Source organism: Piliocolobus tephrosceles, chromosome 11 (assembly GCF_002776525.5).
Source record: "Piliocolobus tephrosceles isolate RC106 chromosome 11, ASM277652v3, whole genome shotgun sequence".
Lineage (NCBI taxonomy): Eukaryota > Metazoa > Chordata > Mammalia > Primates > Cercopithecidae > Piliocolobus > Piliocolobus tephrosceles.
Window position 1 is genome coordinate 110,455,301 of NC_045444.1, and position 23,249 is coordinate 110,478,549.

General features: G+C 42.0%; 1 protein-coding gene across 2 annotated transcripts in view; it reads right to left on the minus strand.

Annotated features, from left to right (window-relative positions):
* Positions 1–934: 934 nt before the first annotated feature.
* The window catches only part of SERPINE2 (serpin family E member 2), a 66,265-nt gene continuing 43,950 nt past the window's right edge, over positions 935–23,249 (minus strand). For both annotated transcript variants that reach the window (XM_023222318.2, XM_023222329.2), the window contains 6 exons: positions 18,039–18,236; positions 10,497–10,695; positions 8,475–8,575; positions 6,103–6,189; positions 3,333–3,416; positions 935–1,712 (listed from right to left, as the gene is read on the minus strand). In XM_023222318.2, coding sequence (XP_023078086.1) covers positions 1,675–1,712; positions 3,333–3,416; positions 6,103–6,189; positions 8,475–8,575; positions 10,497–10,695; positions 18,039–18,236 — 707 coding nt within the window. In that variant the 3' untranslated portion in view covers positions 935–1,674. The remainder of the gene's footprint in view (positions 1,713–3,332; positions 3,417–6,102; positions 6,190–8,474; positions 8,576–10,496; positions 10,696–18,038; positions 18,237–23,249) is intronic.

Below are 23,249 nucleotides of genomic sequence, written 5' to 3' on the forward strand. Positions count from 1 at the left end.
AGTGGAGGTTGCAGCCAGTCGAGATCACGCCACTGCACTCTAGCCTGGGTGACAGAGCAAGACTCCGTCTCAAAAAAGAAAAACAGAAAAAAACAAAGTACACATACATAGTTGTGAACAGCAAAGCTCAGCCCACTTGACAAATAATTCCAAATGGCAAACTGATGGAGTGCCGAATGTGAGGTTTTCATGTATAAAGGCAAGTAGGACTCAAGGGCTAAAAAGAAAAAATGTTTTTAAGTTTTGATAAATATTTTAAACTTAAATTCTGATTTAGGTTAGACTGCATAAATCTGTAAGAAATTAGTTTTTTAAAAAGCAGGCAAATGGTAACATCAGAATTATGATGTTTGTAGGTTGAACGCAGTGTGGCTCATGCCTGTAATCCCAGCACTTTGTGGGGCTGAGGTAGGTGGATCACTTGGGGTCAGGAGTTCAAGACTAGCCTGGGCAAGATGGCAAGGTACATCTCTATAAAAAGAAAAGGAAAAAAAAAAAGATTTATGATGTCTGAGTTCAACTTGGAAAGTTACCTTAAACAAACAAACAAACAAAAAACCCGTCATTTCAAAAAACTCCTGCCTATCACCAATCACCAAAAACGACAGTCCCTGTTCCCTGAGATTTCCAAAATACATGGTACCCAGCAACTTCATTCTGCACTTGCTACAAAATCCGTTTCTTTGCTGAGAATTCTTAGCCATTGCTGGAGCGAATGTAGCTAAGATTAGAACTAGGATTACTGTAGTAGTTACTCTGTTGCAGTGATCTATAAAATGAGGCGTGTTGAAGCGGGTAAAAATGTTTGATTGTCAGGTCTAGAGGAAAAGGATAGGAAAAGTTTCCGGGCTTTGAATTTCCTGATGTTTACATAAGTACAAAGGTTTATTAGAAGACGCTGACGTATGTTTAAAAGGCTCAGTTTCTTCTGTTGTATTTTCAAATAGCAGAGAAATAGTTTTATTTTTACTACTCATAACAGTTTATTTTTACTTTGTACAAAATACAAAAATGCAAATCCAAGGAGCACAGACCAGTAGTGACAGGCACACTGCACAACAGCAACCTTGTCTAGCAAGACATGAGTTTTTTAAACTTTATTTTAGTGAATACATGCATTATATAAAACAACAACAACAACAAAAACACAAAGAGGCTAGAGATTTCACCATTTCTACCCCCAAAATAATGCTTGCTATCAAGACTTTGGAGGGGGATGGGGGAAAAGAATTTAAAAGGCAAATAATATTTTTTTCATAAAAAGTAAAAGCTACCATAAAACATTTTTTTTTTTTTCTGTCACACTGATTAAATTTCTTCTGAAAAGCCGCACATATAGACAAAACAAAACAAAAATTCCTGAACTGGACAAACAGCAAATACTCAAGAGGGTTGTTAACCTAGGTAACAGTTCAGTAGTTTAAAGAATCTTTTAGACATTTCGAAGCCTTTCTAGTCATTCCTCAGTACAGTGTTCCAGCCATCCTGCTTGTTTTTTCCCTCCAATACCTCCCAGAACAGAAACGCTTGCATCATTGAGTCTGTTCCTAAGAACTAGTTTTGAAAAAGAAGCGATGTACAAAAATATTTAACAGAACTATGAAAGATGCAGGAAAGGAGTCTTTCTTTGTAGCAAAGTAGTCGTTGCTTTGCATGGTTTCTTTTGTGTACTCTTCAGGGTTTGTTTATCTGCCCCATGAATAACACAGCACCTACAGAATTAAAAGCAAACAATGCATGACTCTGTAAATTAATAATCCTTAAAATAAGAAACAAGGGAAGGCAAACAATCATGTTTGACCTCTCGCTCAACAGTGTTGCCCAGCAGAACTTTCTGCAGTGGTAGAGATGGTCTATATCTTTGTTGTCCAGCATGGTAGCCACTAGTCACATGTGGCCAGAGAGTGCTTAAAATGTGGCTAGTGTGACTAAGAAACTGGATTTTAGTTTTTATTTGCTGAGACAGAGTCTTGCTCTCTCACCCAGGCTGGAGTGCAATAGTGCAATCTCGGCTCACTGCAACTTCCGCCTCCCAGGTTCAAGCAATTCTCCTGCCTCAGCCTCCCAACAAGCTGGGATTACAGGCACCCACCACCATGGCCAGCCAATTTTTTGTATTTTTAACAGAGATGGGGTTTTGCCATGTTGGCCAGGCTGGTCTCGAACTCCTGACCTCAGGTGATCCACCCGCCTTGGCCTCCCAAAGTGCTGGGATTACAGGCATGAGCCACCGCACCTGGCCAGAAATTGAATTTTTAAAGTTAATGTTAAGTAGCCACATGTGGCTAGAAGCTCCCTCATTGGCTGGCTCAGTTCTGGAGCATGCCAATTAGAACATCACAGATGCAATGAGATAAGAAGATAAGGAACGATCTTGTATTACTGATTACATAAAATAGTAAAAGCTAAAATATATATATTAGTGCCTACTCTTGTACCAACAAGAAGCCAACCTCCCTACAAAGATAAACTTATACTTCATAATTGTAATAAGCAGTCAGCACTACTGTTGTCCTCATTTTAAAGATGAGGCTTAAGGCCAGAGCCAAGTTTGAACTATGACTCCCAGAGCAAAAATCTACTGTATTAACAGCTCCCAAGGTATTTATTCAATAGAGTGGGCTTACAAAGTGATATGGTTTGGCTCTGTGTCTCCACCCAAATCTTGCCTTGAATTGTAATAATCCCCATTTATCAAGGGCAGGACCAGGTGGAGATAACTGAATCATAGGAGCAGTTTCCCCCATACTATTCTCGTGATAGTGAGTTCTCATGAGATCTGATGGTTTCATAAGGGGTTTCCCACTTGGCTCGGCTCTCATTTTCTCTCCTGCCGCCCTGTGAAGCGGTGCCTTTCACCATAATTGTAAGTTTCCTGAGGCTTCCCTAGCCATGTGGAACTGTGAGTCAATTAAACCTCTTTTCCTTATAAATTACCCACTCTAGGGTATTTCTTCATAACAGCGTGAGAACAGGCTAATACACAAAAGCTGAAGTTATATAGCTTCCAGCAAAATTGACGACCACATTTATATAAATATGGAAAAGTCAATAGATGTCAAAAGTGTTCCTAAGGGATGCTGAGCCTCTCTGTTAAAAACAACAATCCGCAAAACCTAAAATCTTGTCAGTGTGTAAAAGTTTCCATCACACCTCTAAACACAGCCTTTGTTTTCCTATCTCTTTAACATGGGCGGTTATATTCCAAGCATTTGCAACTACTGACATTAGGGAAATGGATTATGGGCACCACTGTTGGATATAATGAAGAGTGTAAGATACCTTTTGAAATTCTAACAAAGAGGGAATGATGGAAGAGGAGAGTCACTTACCTGTAGGATTATGTCGGATGAAAAACAGAAAAGGTCTGTCTACTATAAACCAGGGAGGCGATGATCTTGCAATTAGAATTGCAGCTATGGGAAGAAAAGGAAAATACGTTGTGCACATTACATGAGGCCATGTAAGCATAAGGCCAGCAAGTTAGCTAGCTTCATGGACCCTCAGAGGCTGCTGTCTGAAGACACACTTAATGCTTGTCCCATAGGCTGACCATGTTACAACAGGCTCAATGGTCACCATTTACTAAGCCTACCTTGGGCCAGGCCCTTTACATTACTGTCTCATCTCTTCTACACAAGCACCATCTCTGATAAACGTACTCACTCCTCATAGAGTTTTGATGAGAATTAAATGACATAAGATATATTATAGCTCTTGGAACAGTGTTTGCCACTAAACACACCTAATGCATATTCATTGTTATTATTAGCTATTTTTTTATTCACACCATCTGCTTTGCTGATAAAGTCCCTGGTCCTTTTTTTTTTTTTGAGATGGAGTCTCACTCTGTCACCCAGGCTGGAGAGTGCAGTGGTGCGATCTCAGCTCACTGCTACCTCCGCCTCCCGGGTTCAAGCGATTCTCCTGCCTCAGCCTCCTGAGCAGCGGGGACTACAGGCATGCACCACCATGCCCGGCTAATTTTTGTATTTTTAGTAGAGACGGGGTTTCACTATGTTGGTCACGCTGGTTTCAAACTCCTGACCTCAAGTAATCCACCCGCCTCAGCCTCCCAAAGTGCTGGGATTACAGGCATGAGCCACCGCACCCGGCCCCTGGTCCTGTTTAGCTTCTCTAAATCTTTTCTGTATATAAAGGCCCAGCCCAATTCTTAGCTTTTGTGTCTGTGCCTTCTCCTTTGGCACACTATTTAGGTTTCCTTTGCACTGGAATGTAGACCACTCATCCAGGACCTACTAACTCTGCTGTTCACCTCACCAGGTGTAGGCATCTGACTAGGAAAGCAAACTTCTTTAGGCTCATGGGTCTTGGCCATTCCTTGTCTGCCAGGCTTGCTTCTACTTAATAAGCCTGAGCCAGGGCCTCAAGGAAGGGTAGGCATGTGGCATTACTACCACATGCCTGTTGCAGTGGCTCAGTCCTCTTGCTCAAACCCCATAAAGTGTTGAACACTTGGGCTTGATGTTATAAAGGAAACACCTGCAGTTATGCTGGAGCAAGGCCTTTTACCCAGGGTTATTAAAAACAAGTATTAAATAGGAGGTGTTATGGACTGAACTGTGTCTCCCCCCAAATTCATATGCTGAAGCCCCAAACCCCTAATGTGACTGTATTTGGAGATAATGCCTTTGAGGCGGCAATGATGGTTAAGTAGGGTTCTATTCTAATAGGCCTGTTGTCCTTATTTGAAGTGGGAGAGACACCAGGGATGTGTCACATGGAGAAAAGACCATGTGAGGACACAGGGAGGGGGCAACCTCTGGAGATCCAGAGATCTCAGGAGAAACAAACCTGCCAACACCAACACCTTGATCTTGAACTCCCAGTCTCCAGAAGTGCGAGTTCTGTTGTTTAAACCACCCAGTCAATGGTATTTTGTCATGGCAGCCCAGGCAGACTAAGACAGGAGGACCTGGGCAGTTACATGGGGCCTTGCACTGGGTTTAATACTCTGCTGTTGCTATCTTGAAACTCTTAATACATTTTGAACAAGGGGCTCCATATTTTCATTTTGCACAGGACTCCACAAACTATGTAGCTGGTCCTGATAGTTACACTCGGCAAAATTGGTCAATGACTTTTAGATGTTACTACTTGAAATTACCTAGAAAAGACAAAAAGCATCTTAAAATTTCCAACCCTCTTATTCCAGGGTCTTTTGTTTTAAATGCTACTTTAAAGGAATTTTTAAAATGTTTATTCGAGAAAGGTAATAACACATCCATTGTGAGTATAACTGGTATGTTTCAATAACCAGAGATCTTTGACCCAGCTGCAAGTGTAGCTAAGATTTTCACTTTATGGGCTCTCAGAGTTGGCCAAATCTATTCATCTAATTTCCTACAGATAACGAGGGGTGAAAAAACTGACTTAAGATTGTTCTGTTTTCTCCTTCATTATGTAAACCACTGAGGAGGAAGCAGATGTGGATGTTCTAATTATCAAGGAAGGCTGTAAAGCAATCCTGCCGCAATTCAACAGATGGTGGCGAATTCTTCAGTTTATCCTGGATAGACCTGATTGCCTATTTTCCTTTAAGTATTTGTTGTTTATTTTATGTTTAAATCTGAAGATTAGTCTTTTTTTTGCCAGTAAGAAGCCAGAACATGTTTTATCCTCCTGTGAGCAGGGGTCAGCAAACCACTGTCCTCAAGGCAAGTCTACCAGGCCAAATCCTGTTTTTATAAATAAAGTTTTATTGGAACACAGCCACATCTGTTTACTTGTATTGTTGTTGGCTGTTTTCATGCTACAATGGCAGCGCTAAGAAGCTGTGATGGAGACGGTATGACACACAAATCTAAAATACATACTTCCTGGCTCTTTATAGAAGTTTGCTGACTCCTGTCCCAGAGGAATTTCTCTCACTGAAACGCTCTTGTTTAATGAAACAGATTCTGAGCTTTGTGGTTATAGGTCTTCAATCTGTCTGTACTCACTACTGTCTCCCGAGGGTCAACCCACACACAGTGCCTGGCTGGGAAGAGGGTGCGTTACATATTTGCTCGACCAATGAGTATACAGGAGTGTGTTTGCTCCCCTGCTAGAGGAAGTCCTGCCACGTGACCCAGTGCTTACTTGTTGCTGCTGAAGCTTTGGTTCCATCTTCACTGACTTCAATTTTTGCTTTTTGCAAGATATGAGAAACATGGAGGTTTTCTGACCCTGTTTCCAGAAAACAAAACAGTATCAGCATTTGTTTGATCGGCAGGCCAATGGTTGGTTGGGGAAGTAACCTCAAAGCTCAAAGCCATGGCAAATTCCAATTTTTCAAGTGTCAGAAGACATGACCTCTGACAGTCCTGGTGTTGAAGGCTGCAGACAGCTGTTACTTGTGAATTTCAGTCCCTACTAAGTGAACTGTGATACTCACTTCTGGAGAGGGGCCCAGGCCCTCAAATGATTTAGTGCCTCTATCAGTTCAATTCTGATCACTAGAATTGTGTTTAAAAAATGAAAAGAGCAGAGCTATAAAAAGGAAGCCCAGTTTTCTGGAAGCAGCAAGGCAACAAGATTATTTTTCAGTTACAGAATGCAGATGCAAAAGGGATTTCAGACAGCACTGACAGATGGGGAAACTGAGCCCTAGAACGTTAAGTAATCTTCCCTGCAATCATATGGCTAGTTAGTGGCAGAGTAAGTCCGGGCTCTTCACAACAGCCGCTCATCTCATGGACATGCGAGTGAGAGAAGAGTGGCGAACAAGAGAAGAGTTTAGATTCTCCTGGAAGGGCCGAGGCATAAATGCAATTGTGTCTCAGGGACCTTCTGGTGAACTCACTTTACTTCTCAGCAAATTCTGACCATTCGAGCAGCACCCACTGGGTATAGCTTTCACAGAGAATGCAAACTGAAGTTGACATTAGTCTGGATGGGACACATGTCTGGATGCAAAGGGAAAATGTGCTTTTTGTGTCATCTGCTTTTGAACTATCTGCACCAATGACCAGCTCTAATATGACCAAATTGTGACTGAGATGCACATTTATAGGGCCCAAGTTACATGCAGTGTTAAAGAGGACTCTCCAGGCGAATTTGGGGCACCTGGTTCTTCCTGTGAATACCCCCTATTTAGCATTTCAGCTGCTATGAATAACCTCTAAGGGGAATGTGCAGATGAAAATGGAGCTTCTCAGTGTTTGCTGGGCTGAGGGACTGTGTTAAAATGGATTCTGGTTCAGTGGGTCTGGGTTACACCCAAGACTGTGCATTTCAAACCAGCTCCCGGGTGATGCTAATGCTGCTGGGCTGGAGGCCTGAGTTTGAGTCATGAGGGATTAACGGCTATGAGAATATCCACGGAGCTGCAGGTTCACCAGGGCAGTCATGTTTGTCCCCAGAACAGGTACTAGGTGTTTACTAGTACGCAACTGAAGCTGGTCGTGAGCTAATTTCTTACCATTCAAGGTTATTTGCAAACTGGAGTGCAAATCATGTTCAAGCCGTGACTTTTCCTTGGAAAGATTGCTATGTTCTAAATTTAAAGAACAAAGGACTGACCATTCAAACATAACTCTAGAGAAAAGTACATACACTGCTGGCAAATGAAAAGTATGCTTTAATTGCTTTGGCAAAGAAAAGTTTTCATCAGATTCATTTGAATTTATATTGTTTCAGATTAATGAGCATGAAATGCCAAAATATATATCTGGGTATAGCGTATGCCTGCAGTCTTGATTTTTTTCAAGCAAAAGGAAAAAGTTGGCATTTGAAAACAGAGCGACAATATCTAAGTCAGAGCCAATATTAATAAAAGCAATACATGAAATACTCCTTTATGTAGTCACTGGGGCTTCCCATGAAACGTACGCGCAAAATGTAAGGACGCTGACTTAAATGAAGGTTGAGAGAAATGACTAGATAAAGAAAATGAGGTGTGTATATACCATGGAATACTACTCAGTCATAAAAAGAATGAAATAATGTCTTTTGCAGCAACTTGAATGGAGCTGGAGGCCACTATTCTAAATGAAGTAACTCAAGAATGGAAAACCAAATACTGTATGTTCTTGCTTATAAATGGGAGACAAGCTATGGGTATGCAAAGGCATAGAGAGTGGTATAATGGACTATAGAGACTCAGAAGGAAGAGGGTGGGTTGGTGAGGAGCTAAAAATCCACTAATAAATATTGGGTACAATGTACACTACTTGGGAGAGGGGTGCACTAAAAATCTCAGACTTCATCACTATATAATTGATCCATGTAACCAAAAACCACTTGTACCCCAAAAACTATTGAAATAAAAAGATAAAAGAAAAAAATAAATAAATGAAGGTCAATAAATAAATAAACAAAGGTCAACAGCATCATTTGGCAATATATCAAATGAAACCTTGTACAGTTTTAGGGCAACACATTCCTAATTCTGACCTTTTTTCTCTGAACAAATCAGTCTCAGTTTGTAACACTTTCTTCAAGTATACAAATACATTTCAAATTGAACATACTTGTTATTTTTGCAAAATTTGCCTTTGATGAATCAAACATGTCGGTAATGCCAAGGACTTTCAGCGGCTCCTTCAAATCTGTTTGTGCTACAGCTGTGAACCTAGCATGAAAGCAGAAACGGAGAAAAAAATCACGAGGCTATAAATGCTGCAACATGATAGAGTCGGTGCATGTTTACAAACTGATTCTTTTAAAGTAATATCTGAATACTGATCTGAATTGCATCTTAAATTTGAATTCCAAATTTAAATACCAGATAAGTAAAGGACACCTCATCTCTCAAACACTTAGTTGGCAAAATGAGTTGTACATGCTAACGGCAAGAATGGGCACTCCCACCCTCAGGTGTAATGGGCCCCCTGTTCCAATACTTAGGAAGATCTACAAACATAAACATACTTCTTTTATACTGACGTGGAGGTTGAGTGTTAACAAGTTCCCAGTACTCTGGAAGATCTATCATTCTTCCCCATATCCAGCTAAAGTTTCTCCATATTCATCTTGGCTGCTCTAAGACCTGCCATCCTTATTGGGATTGGAGATGGTCAAAAAAGAGGAGAAACATTCCTGATAGTTCATTTTGGGATTCTTTTTTTTGAGACAGAGTCTTGCTCTGTCACCCAGGCTGGAGGGCAATGGTGCGATCTTGGCTCACTGCAACCTCTGCCTCCTGGGTTCAAGCAATTCTCCTGCCTCAGCCTCCCAAGTAGCTGGGATTACAGGCACCCACCACCATGCCTAGCTAATTTTTTGTATTTTTAGTAGAGACGGGGTTTTTCCATGTTGGCCAGGCTAGTCTCGAACTCCTGACCTCGTGATCCGCCTGCCTCAGCCTCCCAAAGTGTTGGGATTACAGGCGTGAGCCACCGTGCCCAGCCCGTTTTTAGATTTTGAAAGTATTTTACTATTAAAACAGGAGCAAAGATTAGGCATAGGTGACATGGTATTATATTTGGGTATAACATAGGTCTCCTGAATATTTGTGAACTACCTGGCCTTGGGGATATATGGATATAGATGTGTAAATGTCAGTTACCATCATCAGAGGATGCTTAATCAGATTTGATCTCATCCTGTGGAAGAGGACCAAGGAGAGGCGGGCAGATTCTCACCACAGATGGGCTATAATGGTTAAGAACCTGTTCTTCACCCATTGAGACCTATGATGCCACCATCTTATTTATTTATTTATATCAAGCATTGCCTACTTGAAGGCTTATTTTACCAAAAAAATAAAAATAAAAATAAAAATCTTGAGAAGATTAGTAACACTTATTGTGAATGTGTTACTCTGATTACTTAACTCGGTGACCAAAGAATCAACAGCTATTAGAACTCTCCACTACCACCAAGACCTGGGTTGTTAAAAGCTCTGGATAGTGGGAAGGCAGCAATGTTGAAAAGTTCATAGAAACGGAACAACGTTCATTGCTTCTTCACAGTTGTGGACAAAGCATTCTCTGACCTGTTAGAACATGAAGATTCATATAGGATTTGGGGTTACTTTTCCCATGGCTTCAAGTCATAACAGCTCAAATTCCACCTCTGTCTTACTCTTAGGGTATAACAGAAAAACTGGCTGCCATGGTCTTCATGAACTTCTAGCTAAATAAATAAATAACTAAAATGAAGCTCCTTATGAAAGCACATGGAGTTCTATTAAACTTCACTGTACTTTCATCCATACTATGATGACACACGTATTTTCAGTCTTTTAAATACAATGAGATATGTCAAAAAGCCCCTGCAGTACCCTGAAGAGCTTATGCTCATGTGAAGGTTTAGAGACCAAGGTTGCCCTCTCTCCTTTCTTATGATCCACATCTTACCATACAGGAAGCATAGGCATTGAATAAAGGCATTTAGAAAAGCACGGCCTCGTAATCTCACCATGAAATTTCTGCAGAACAGAACAGGCTTCATCATGTGCCATATTTTCACCTCATGTTGTCTGGTGTCCGACATAACAGCTGCTGCTTGAACAATGCCACTGTTTTCTTTGAGGGGAAGGGGCCACTTACTTGGGCAGGATCACCTGCACCCTCTTGGGCACCATGATGCTCATCCAGCTGTCTATGGTCTTGGTGCTGATGTGTGGGATGATGGCAGACAGCGGAGTGGAACTCTCGGTCGGCAGTGCAATCAGCATGCTGATGCTTTCCCCGTGGTAGGGCAGTTCAATGAAGTTGTACCATAAATCATTGGGGGCACTTGTCGACCCTAAAGAAATCAGAAGCAGGTTCAGTGTATCCTTGTTGACTTCTAGAAGCGGCATGAGTGCTTGCTGGTCACCGGGATAGCTTCAGAGAGCAACTCAGTTGGAGCACTTCCCTTTTCCACAAATAGCTTCCTTAGAAGGACAAAGATAAGGACAATTATTTCTTCCTTTCCCGGTGAAGAATTCTCCTTTCTTCAGTCTAGACAGAATGCCTTTGGGTATCACTGAAATCACTTTAATTCTGTTGAGGAGAATTTAACTAAATCATAAAGTGCTTAAAATTCAGTGCTTTGCAAGAAGTTGACCCTTACATGAATAAAAGAATACATTCAAGCTGCCTTAGAATCATTCCTTTTTGTTTTTAGTTTTTTGTTTTTTTTTTAAATAAACTGTATTGTGTATATTAAGGTACACAATATGACGTTATGGGATACGTATAGATAGTAAAATCGTTACTATGGTAAAGCAAATTAACATATCCATTATCTCACATAATGACCCATTTTGCTGTTTTGGGGACAAGACCAGCTAAAATTTACTCATTGAGCAGGAATCCCAACATGGTGCAATTTTATTTTCTATAGTCCTCATTTTGGATAAGCCTACATGTGCATGTGGGATACACAGCATCCACAGGGCCCACTCTGTGCCAGGCCCATCTCAACCCTGCAACAGGCTGAGGATCTACAGCACCTCGTGGGGTAGGCATAAGCAGCGCTATTTTGCAATTGAGGAAGCCACCTTTAGAGAAATGAAGTAACCTCCAAAGGATGCATGGCTAAGAAGTGAGGAGCCAGGAGAGTCTAACTCTTAGGGTATAACAGAAAAACTGGCTGCCTTGGTCTTCATGAACTTCTAACTAAATAAATAGATAACTAAAATGAAGCTCCTTCCAAAAGCACATCGAGTTCTATTAAGCTTCACTGTACTTTCATCCGTACTACGATGACAGAGATGTGTTTTCAGTCTTTTAAATACAATGACATATGTCAAAAAGTCCCTTCAGTACCCTAAAGAGCTGATGCTCATGTGGAGGTTTAGAGACCAAGGATTGTCTTCCTCCTACTTCACCACCCTGCCCTATTCACTCTTCACCCATTCCAGGAATCACCATTGGGGTTTTAGATATTTTATAGTACTTCTACTTAATAATGAAAACCCAAGAATAATGTAAGCCAGCATTTCTCAAATGTTATTTGGAGAGCAGTCTACCTACAAGATGCTCTACAGACAAAACAGATGCCAAATCCTAGGGAGTTCAGCAAACAAGAAGAGAGAAAGCAAGTTTCCTGCATGATTTTCACTGATCTTTTCTTTGGAGATGACATGTGCCAATCACTGCTTTTTAAGACAGGGAACTTCAATATGCCAGTTCTCCACAGAACAGGGTTGGGACGGATGGACAGAGGGAGAGATGAAGAGAAAGACACCAAGGGAGGGAAAGAGAGTGAACTTGATGAGCACTGAAATATGATAAAAATAGTGAGGTTACTAGAATATATGGCACTACAGGATGACACTACAGTTTTTCCCTAAGGAAGAAACAACATAGACAACTGGCAGAGGAACTGGGGCTCTCCTGGTCCTAGCACACTGCATTTCTGGCAGGGCTGTTCAGTAACCCAGGTGCAGCCCGCCTCAGCTGCCCCGTGCTTCGAACTCTCACCTGAGCCTGGCTTCTGTCTTGCGGCAACCTAAGAATGAAAGAGAGGATTCTTCGTCTTTACTCTCAGCCTGCATAACAAAATGGTCTCAGCAGAAACAGAAAAATCAATGGGAAAGTGAGAAAAAAATCACTTCCTAATGAGCTCTTTAATCCTTGAAGAAAACATTAAGTCCCTATTCTGGCAGAGCTAATTTTCTGAAACTGTGAAAGTTGGGAAGTGGTTAATAAGTGATTGCTCCAGGGCATGAAATAAGGACCTGGAGGTGTTAACTGCTTCTAGAAATGTTTACTATTCTGTTAAGAAGGATCGAAGTAATGAATAATGAAAAGTTATGAGCTGGAATGTGTTTGAGGGAGGAGAGATATCATCTAGCTTCACCAGTTAATCCATCCTTGGCTGGATCCATCATTAACTGACGAGTAACACTAATAACCGTGAACCATTCTGCATCCAGTCACCTCTGCTTGGTGACTGAGTTCCCCCCCACTCCTTCTGCTTCTGACCACAGAAGCTGATGACCAGTGGTAGCCAGGGTGCATCAAACATATCCATGCTTACCTTTATTTGGTGCCTTGAGGAGCTGGTAGATAAAATAACACCTTTTCTGTCTACCTGGTCACTCAAGTACTGCATCCTTTTATAGAGGGCACGTGCCAAGGCCACGAGATCTGGGGTTATAAGACCTGTATTCAAATCCTGCACCTGCAGCACACTAGCTCTGAGACTTTGGCAAGTTCCTTGACTCCAAGTCTTAGTTTCTTTATCTGTAAAAAGCTATAATAATGGCACCTCCTTTACAGAGCTGGGAACATTCAATGAGACAACACATACAAAGAACTCAGCATAAGCTGGGCCACAGCAAAAACTGCCATCTATTGATGTAAGAAGCTGGGTAAAATACCTCACTTCTTGCAATGCGAGGTCCCTGCTCACAGTCTAAACACAAAATTGGCCCATCCAGGTAAACCACGTGGCATATTACGTAGCTGATAAAAGCATAACTCCCAAGCAGAATGAATCAAGTAAGGAAGGGGACTTGGGAGCCTTGTGTCGGAGCGTGGAGCCTCTCGTCGTCCCAGAGCTTTTCCCTTTAAAATCCCCTACCCGATGCTCTCTATTCTTTAACCTCTGGAGGGCAGACTGAGGATTCTTTAACAAGGATCATTTCTGCATGTATAAAAACCTAAGTATAATATGTTGATTAACTCTGAAAAGGAGCAGAGATGAAAAAAAGAAAATAAGGATTTTCTCTTAGATGTATGGTGGGAGATAATAAGTGAAGAATCAAGTATTAAAAATGTGGAGGAGATTTAGAACTTTCTCTAAGTGGTGTTTTGGGTGACCCAGTTTTTCCAGAAAGCCCCTGAAGTAATCCGATTTCCACTTTAAGTGCTACTAGGGAAGACGTAACTAGGCTCACTGAAATGTTAGGAACTCAGCCTGTAAAATCAGGGAGGGTATCTTAAATATTTAATATCAGAAAACCTTCATAGATGAAAGTCCCTCTAATTACCTTCTACTACAAGTAAATATGGATTTCCTGAGAACTTAAGAAACTTTTTAGACTGTACTTTAGTAAAAATTGAAATGGACATTTTGGAAAAACAACAGCAAAATGCCCTGCCATGTGCAGCACTCTACATTCTAGGCTGGAGTCCAAAGGGAGTTCGGGGAGTGTAGCTGGGGAAGGAGGGGTGGCGTAAGCAACTCGGTGAGTATTGGTGCCATTTGCTGCTAAGGAACTGTGGGTTGAGAACTAAATGGGCAAGGGCAATACGTATATTTATTTATTGAGACAGGGTCTTGCTCTGTTCCCCAGGCTGGAAAGCAGTGATGTGATCAGGGCTCACTGCCACCTCAACATTCTGGGCTCAAGTGATCCCCCCACCTCACACTCCTGAGCAGCTGGGACCACAGGTGAGCACCACCATGCCTGGCTAATTTTTAAACATTTTTTTGTAGAGACAGGGTCTCACTCTGTTGCCGGGGCTCATCTTGAACTCCCGGGTTCAAGCGATCTTCCTGCCTCAGCTTCCCAAAGTGCTGGAATTACAGGTGTGTGCCACAGTGCCTGGCATAAATGAGTTTCATCTATGCAACTAGAATTCAGTAGGCAACCAAGTTAAGACATAATGTGAACAGACAGGTATGAGCTGGAAACTCAGGAGAAAAGAAGATGGAAATATAAATGTTATTCTTTGTGGGCTTTTTTTCCAAAATAAAGTATCAAATGTCTAAATTCATAACCATAAAACATTTGTAACAACTGACTTGGAGATTCCTATGCCATTCATTCCTATTCCAGGAAATTACCTGTAGAAATTTACTGATGCAAGTATTGAAAATTTTATGTACAAGAATACTCACTGCAATGCTATCATAGAAAAAAAGCAAATGGCCTTCCATAGGATATTATGATACATTTATATTATGGAATATTACGTGGCTGATGAAAGAATCAAGTAAATCCTTATGAATTGGCACAAAAAGTTGTTCACTGTCTAATGAAAGCAGATTATAGAATAGAAATTACAGTACAATCCTATGTATGCAAAAAGTTTCATAGACATATTTTACATATCCCTAGAAAGGTTCTCAAATGATATACTTGATACTTAATAGGAATTTTTATCCAAGGAAACAGGATTTTAGGGGAACTTTTACTTTCTGCCACATATATTATATATTGAGGTATACTGAGGATTTTGCAATGAGCATGAAATAGAATTCTACTAAAAATGATTTTAAGGCTTCTTTTCTTCTTAATAGAAAAGTTTCTACCCTTGAAGTGCTTCTACTTTATGGAGCATAAATCAGAAAGGTTTTCTTCTTCTTAGTTTTTACTCTCCTTTTGTGATCAAGCAAATATCTCAGAGCCCTTGATGATATCTTGGGGAAAACAGTCAAGAAGGCAGATAAACCGAATGACAATGTTTTGGCAAAGTGACCCGGAATAGTGAGGCATGGCTGAGGCCCAGGAAGCATCCGACAGGTGGCACCCTGGGCCCTGTGAGTTTGGACAGAGCAGTTCGAGCCAGGCCACTCCTGTAGGTCAGAGTGAGGAAACAGCCAGAAAATGATGGACGGTCTGTGGAAATGGAAATGAACAGCCACCTGGGGCCACCATAAATGGTAGTACTTTCTTCACAGCCCTATCAAGACAATCCTTCCCTGTCTTATCATGATAAGCTGGGTTTTGGCCAAAGCAAGAAAACAGGGAACTTACGACACTCTCACGCTCTGCTGCATGGCCCAGAACAGAGTCGCGTCTGGTTCCAGGTTCCTCAGTGAAACCCGATGACAGGCATGGAGAAGGGTGAGCTAAGCCATTTACCGTGTTTACTCGTGAGGGAATGAGAACAGGAGTGAGCAGGGGACTTTCTTATTCTGGTCCGAATTAGGTACAGATCAGTCAGGGCAGAGAGTAAACAGATAAGACATCAAATTGGGCCATTTAGGCAGCATGTGATGAAGGACCACTTGTAAAGCATAGACAGGATACAGAGAAACATGATGGACAGTACCCTGGACAAGAAACGGTGGGCACCATGGTTAGCTTTGGGCTGGGAGGAAGGAAGAGGGGGAGGTGACCCAATGAGAAACAGCTCTTGGGCACATCCCCTGGCAGAAGCTGAAACCTTTGGTAGAGGAATGCAGCTGGCCCATGACTCCGTAAGGGGAGGCCTGGGAAGTAAATACCCTGACTCCTTTCTCCTCTGTCCTTCCTATCGCCTGCCGGCTCCCACCAGCCAACCCAGCAAGAAGCCAGAGAGCAAGGGGGCCCAGGGCAGGGTGAAGAAATGAGGCACGAATCAGGGAAAGTGGAGGGAAGACACCAACACACTGTGGGGGTTCTGTAGGGTTTAAATCTTTGACAATAAGAATGTATTTGTGCATTATTTTCTATAAAACACACATGTATCCTAGGCAAATCAGCTTCCAAACGAAGAGCTACCGTGACATGTAACTCTCTGGAAATAGCCTGTTTACTCAAGAAATGCATGTTACATTTCTGTAAAAACAAACATTTTGAAATCTTCCATAGGAATGTTAATGGAATCCTTGCATTTTAATCTTGAACTATTAACTTGTTTATTTTTCCAGCAAGAGAAACATACAGTAAATGAGGGCCCCCTCACTTTTTATTTTATTTTTTTATGGACCGTAAAGTGTGTACAAAAGATTGACCTAAAATAAAATCACTTCATTGAAATGCTAGCAGGGCCATCTGCTCAAATCCCAGGCAAAGTGATTTTAGAAGTTCATTTGAGCCTGGCGCGGTGGCTCATGCCTGTAATCCCAGCAGTTTGAGAGGCCAAGGCAGGTGGATCACTTAGGCCCAGGAGTTCAAGACTAGCCTAGGCAACACGGCAAAACCCCATTTGTACAAAAAGTAAATGAGCTGGCCGTGGTGGTGCATGCCTGTGGTGCCAGCTACATGAGAGGCTCAGGTGGGAGGGCTGCTTGAGTCCAAGAGGTCAAGGCTGCGGTGAGCCATGTTTGTGCCACCATAGTCTAGCTGGGTGACACAGTGAGGCTCTATCTCAAACAACTTGTTTTTTCAAATTCAGAAACAATTTTTCTGAAATCCTACCATTAACATTTTTTACTGAACATCCTCTGAGACCTATCTCTATAGACATGTGAATATAAAGAAAGAATTTTACATAAGTGAGATTGACATCTGCTGTTCTATATCTCGTTTTCTGAAATCAACCATATATTGCATAATCCTTCCACTTATATAAATCTAAGTCTCATGATCACATATATGTTCCACTGTATATCTGTATTTGGCTTATATTTATTTGTCAGTGTGTGCTTATGTTCAGAGTATAGATTCCCTGGAGTGGGACTGCCAGAGCCAGGACCCCGAGGAAGTCCTCAGACCACAGATCCCTGCCACAAACGGTGCCCAAGGGTCCTGCTTCCTCCCCACCAAAGCCACCAAGGGATTTTATCAATCTTTCTAATTTTTGCCAATCTGCTAAATAAAAAAGAAATCTCAATTTTTTTTTTTTTTTTGAGACAGAGTCTCGCTCTGTGGCCCAAGCTGGAGTGCAGTGGTGCGATGTCGGCTCACTGCAAGCTCCGCCTCCCAGGTTCACGCCATTCTCCTGCCTCAGCCTCCTGAGTAGCTGCGACTACAGGCGCCCGCCACCGCGCCTGGCCAATTTTTTGTATTTTTAGTAGGGATGGGGTTTCACCGTGGTCTCGATCTCCTGACCTTGTGATCCACCCGCCTCGGCCTCCCAAAGTGCTGGGATTACAGGCGTGAGCCACTGCACCCGGCCAGAAATCTCATTTTTAATTTGGTAATTTAAGACTGCTAATGAGTTGCTGATGCCTTCATATGTTTACTGCTCACTTATACTTATTTCATGAATTGTCCTTTCATCTTTAAGTTTTCAACCAAAAAGCCTACACATGCCATGCAGTAATACTTTTTGTACATAACATATGCATACATTATGCATATTATGCTATGCATAGTAACCTTTGTACATAACAGAGATTTACGTGAGCTTTATAAAAATCCTGCCTCTCAGCACCCTGCTCTGTTTCCCACTTTTTTAAAAGATGAAAAGTTAGATTTGCTCTTGAATTAAGTTAAAGCACTCAAGGGCCTTTCTGCCGCCGGCGTATCCTAGAACAGGCCTCGCCGAGTATGAACTCACCACACCGGAACACGGAGAGCTGGGCCAGCATTGGCACTTGATAGGATTTCCCGTCGGCTGCCACGAAAGTGCGTTTCTTTGTGTTCTCAGGTTGGAACCGTGATTTCCACAGACCCTTGAAATACACAGCGTTGACGAGGACCAGTCGGGTGAGCACACCATCAATAAGATCTGGGGACAGCAGATTGTCAATCATATCTGTGAAGCCAAAGAACAAACAAGGGAAAAATAACCTCAGGACTGGTGGCCGGCTTGAGGGCAAATGGCAGCTGTCATCAAGTAGAATGAAAAATCAAAGGATTTTTAAGGAATGTTAAAGAGAATCTTCTAAAACTACCCTTTTGTACTTTCTAGGTTCCCCCTCCCCCACTAAATATTAAAGTTAAAAAGAAGTTAAAAGAGAAACAGAAAAGACTTTAGAAATCCTTAGCTAGGGGTTACGAAACTTTTCATCAAGGAATTCTTTTATTATCAATTCCCTGCAAGTCCATGCTTTTAAAAAAAATCTTACTCATCCAAATAAGCTATATTTGATAATGAATTTCTTTTTTCTTTTTTTTTTTTTTTTTGCCAATAAATGGTAGTAAGGGTTTCTGGTCAGTACAAGATAAGCAATTTTGTTCTGTTTTGCTCCACTTGGTTTAATTCAATCCCAGTCAAAAATAAACACTTCAGCCTGTATGTTATTAAGGGTGAATGCTTCATTTCTCTTAAGATTTTAGAAAAGTCAAATATTATTTTGGAATCTCTGCATATCACAAGGCCTCATAACTGCTTAAAGAATGGAAACAAAAAATCAGTGTCTTTATTTATGGATCAGGCACAAAGCAAGGTGCTAATATTACAGGCAATAGAAGAGAGGATTTTGAATGTTCTCACCAGAAATAAATGAGAAATGTTTGAGGTAACTGAAATGTTAATTACTCTAATTTGATCATTACACATTGTATACATGTATCAAAGCATTACCACTGTACACCATATATGTACAATTGTTATGGGTCAATCAAAAATAAAATAAAGCCCAGGCACAGTGGTTTATGCCTGTAATCCCAGCACTTTGGGAGGCCGAGGAGGGAGGATCACTTGAGGTTAGGAGTTTGAGACCAGCCTGGGAAACAGAACTAGATCCCATCTCTACAAAAAATAAAAATTAAAAACATATTAGTCAGCTGGGTATGGTGGCATGCTCCTGTAATCCCAGCTACTTGGGAGGCTGAGGTGGGTGGGTCGCCTGAGCCGAGGAGTTCGAGGCTGTGTTGAGTTATGACTGCACCACTGTACTCCAGCCTGGGTGACAGAATGAGACCCTGTCTCTAAAAAAACACAAAATAAAATAGTATATCTTTAAAAAGACAGGAAAAAATAAGGCCTGTCCTAGAACTCCTACTTTTAAAGGAAAATGCTCTTTACAAGACATTGGGAATGGTCCATCTTGTATCAGAAGTGAAGGAGTGAACACAACTCTTATCATTTCAGGATGCTTCCAAAATGCTACCCGTGGCTGAAAGAGTCTTCCAAGACGCTACCTGTCGTTGAAGGTTTGGTCTTCCAGTTAGCTTCTTTTTATTATACAGTTATTTTACAGGTAGCTTCACAATTATTCTGAGGTCTTTGAAGGTTCAGTTGTGTTAAGTGTGGGTCTGTATGTGTGTGTGTTTTTAAATAGGGATCACTAATGCCCAAAGCTATTAAAACTTAGTTCACTGCATTATTAGCTCAAATATATATGTGTGTGTGTGTATGTGTATAAATGCATACTATAAATGCAAGTTATACTACTTTACACGGTGAGAGTAAAACCAACAGCTTTTGAAGAAGGGAGAATATCTAATTCAGGGGTGAGAGCATTAAGTCCTTTTAAATGAAACTCAAGAGGATTCTGATGTACAATAAACAAGTGTTTACATAAGTCATGGTAAATAAACACTGACGTTTCCCACAGTGTGCTAAGACAGTTTCATTACCACTCACTACTTCCACAAGGGGGCACCAACGCTGCCTTAAGTCAGGACAAGGAAGGAAAATATCTAAGCCATAAACAGCCATCATTCAACTCAGCACAAGGCTGGCTGCAAACACACTCTGTCCTGTGGGAACGAAGTTAGAACTTTATGACATCCCACTAGCAAGCTCGTAATTGACTTCCCAATAGTGAATGTTGTTTCTTGCCTCTGCTGGGAACATTACCAAGTTCAATTCCTACTTGCCCTTAACACATAGCTCAATGGTCCCCCGGACTTCTAAATCTTGTCTGATCATCCTCGTCACCTCCTAAGAGATGCCTCTGCTCTCGATTTCTGTAAAGCCCAGTGCCTGGCCCCACCATGACACCTGCAGTATTTTATTCTAGCCAATTTTAATGTGTCTGTCTCCCCCAACTACCCTGAGACCTGCACGAGACTCTGCCGTTCACTTTTTGCTTACTTCTAGCACTACACTGAGCATACAGGCAGTGCTCAATAAGTGTCTGAAGAAATGTTCTTAGCCCCTTTTTACAGAGACAAATAATGCCTCCAATTGCCCCTGGGAGGACTAAGATACAATATGGGGACATGAAGAAATAAAAAGAAAATGCATAGTTTAGAGGCAAAGAGGCACATGGAAACCTGCCATCAGTAACTGCTACAGACAGACATCTATTATCCATCCATCCATCCATCCATTCATCCATCCATCCACCCACCCATCCATCCATCCATCCATCCATCCATCCATCCATCCGTCTGTCCTTGGATACCTACCTACCTACCACGTGCCTGGTACTCTCTTAAATAAGAAACTGAGAAGAAAATCTGGCCTCAAAAGCTATGAATTGGAGAGAGGTGCAGGCTGACATAAAATAACTTGGAAAAGTATACAGCTGCAATTTTAATACATACCTTAAAGTGGAATTACTCAAGGCTATGGAGGGATAAGAAGAGGGTGACCTGACCTAGTCGGCGAGGTCTGAGATGGATGGGACTTCAGATAACGGCTATAAAAATAGCTCACACTGGTTGAACATTTACTAAGTGCAGGGCCCTTTGCTAAATGCTTTATATGTATTATTCATATCATCACACCAGCCTTAATATTGTTAGAATTATTCTAATAGGTATCACTATTACATCTCTCCATTTTACAGATGAGAATGCTGATGCACAGGAAGGTTAAATAACTTGCCCAAGGTTATACAGGTAGTATGTGGCAGAACCGAGATTCAAATTCAGAATGTGTGCTTTAAATGTTCATGCCTGCCACTCGTGGGATGGTAGAGAAACGAGTCAACCTTAACCAGGGAAGAGGGAGAGAAAGCACTGTGGGCAGCAGGACTGTATGTGTGGGGTTCTCCAACAGGAGACAGGATGGTGAGTAAGGGGACTGGGAAGAGGCATGTGTGGCTGCAACATAGAGTACAAGGATGAGACGCTGAGGCTGCAGAGGCCAACAGGCCAGACCCATCCCTAATGTACTGCAAAAGGCCTGTGTGTTGGGCTCTCCCACTCTCTGTAGGGAAGGAACTATCATTTCCATGAGACAGACCCAGCAATCTTCTGGACACAGACAGTTGAGCTCCAAGTCGCTTCTGAGCTCTACCATGTGGTCATGTACCTTTCAGTAGGGGCAGTTCACCCCCAGGTAAAGGCAGTTTGGAAATCGGCAGGGATGTTTTTAATTGAGTGGGCAGTGGCCAGAAATGCTATCTGTCCTGCAATGTTCAAAAGAGTCCCATCCAGTGAAGAATTGTGCTGCTTCTCCCATGGCTTTTAAATACCCCACCGGATCTCTGCATTGGTAGGACACTTACTTATAATTATCCGAGTCCAGAACCTTGTTCTTTTTCGTGTGTAAACACAGGGTGGTTTTTTGTTTTGTTTTGTTTTGTTTTTTGCATCCTTTTCATGTATGCTGAATTTGCCAGGAATGTGACTCCCATGCAAATCAAGCAGAACCTGTGCTTTGTTCGGAAATTTATCAAGAGTCTTGCACCGTTACAGAAAAAACTGCATCAGCAATAGCAACGAAGTTCATGTTTATGAGTCACCAGTACAACATGCCTGTCTCTGTCTGCTTTTATAGCTGTCAATTCACAATTATTCTGAGACTCTGACTACTTTATTTTGTATTTGAGTGTAGTTGTACCCAAGGGTTTACCTATTGAACTACATATATATATTTCTTTTGTTTTCCTTTGTATTACAGTTTGGCACTGTCTCAAATTTTTAAAAATGTGTGTGTGCGCATAGGGTAATAAGATGTATGAATTTCATTTCAGAATAGTAAAGAGAGTATTAAAAATATTTGTTACAAACAGGGGAGTTAGGGCTGACAGGGCTGCAAAGCGCTGCAGGAGTCTCCATGCTTCTTCCCAGCACACGTGGGGGTTTTCTCCAGGTGCTCTGAAGACTGTCACATGGTCTAACTAATGTGGTTTAATGTTACCATTCTACAGATCAAGGCAGTGGCTAAGAGGACAAAATGACATGTCACAGTCACACAGCTCCAGCCACAGAGTTGGGACCAAGAACCAGTCCTGAGGGTGTCTGCTTCCGACCACTCTTCACAAGCCTACAGATGCCGGACACCTGGAAACTCCACTGAACACCCTCATATGAGCTGGCCTCCTGATGGTTTATGGTTTTAGGAAGAGCACCCAGACTGCATGGTCCAGGCCCCACTAAGAAGGGACGCCACGAATTTACCCAAGTCACCTGGGGTCTCCTCCACCCTCCCTGAGCCTTCTTTGTCCACCCCTTCACTAGTTCTGCTAATGGGTCTCCAACATTTGGGTGTGTAAGAATGGTGATGGGAGGCAGAGGCAGACTGGGAGTTGCCAGCCACTCCCTCGGAGATTCCAATGCAGTGGGCTGGGCTCCAGGGATCTGCCTTCTCAACACACAGCCCAGATAATTCTGCTGCAGGGACACCAGTAACCACACTTTAAGAAACACACCCTGAAAGGCCATAGTTTCCCTAGGTTTTGTCTTTGGGCTTCTTCTCCCTATAGACTCTCTCCCTTCTATGAAAAAAGGCTCTATGGCCAGACACGGGGGCTCATGCCTGTAATCCCAGCACTCTGGGAGGCTGAGGCGAGAGGACTGCTTGAACCCAAGAGTTCGAGACCAGCATGGGTAACACAGTGACACCCTATCTCTTCAAAAAATAAAAAAAAATTAGCCAGGTGTGGTGGTGCACACCTGTAGTTCCAGCTACTGGAAAGGCTGAGGT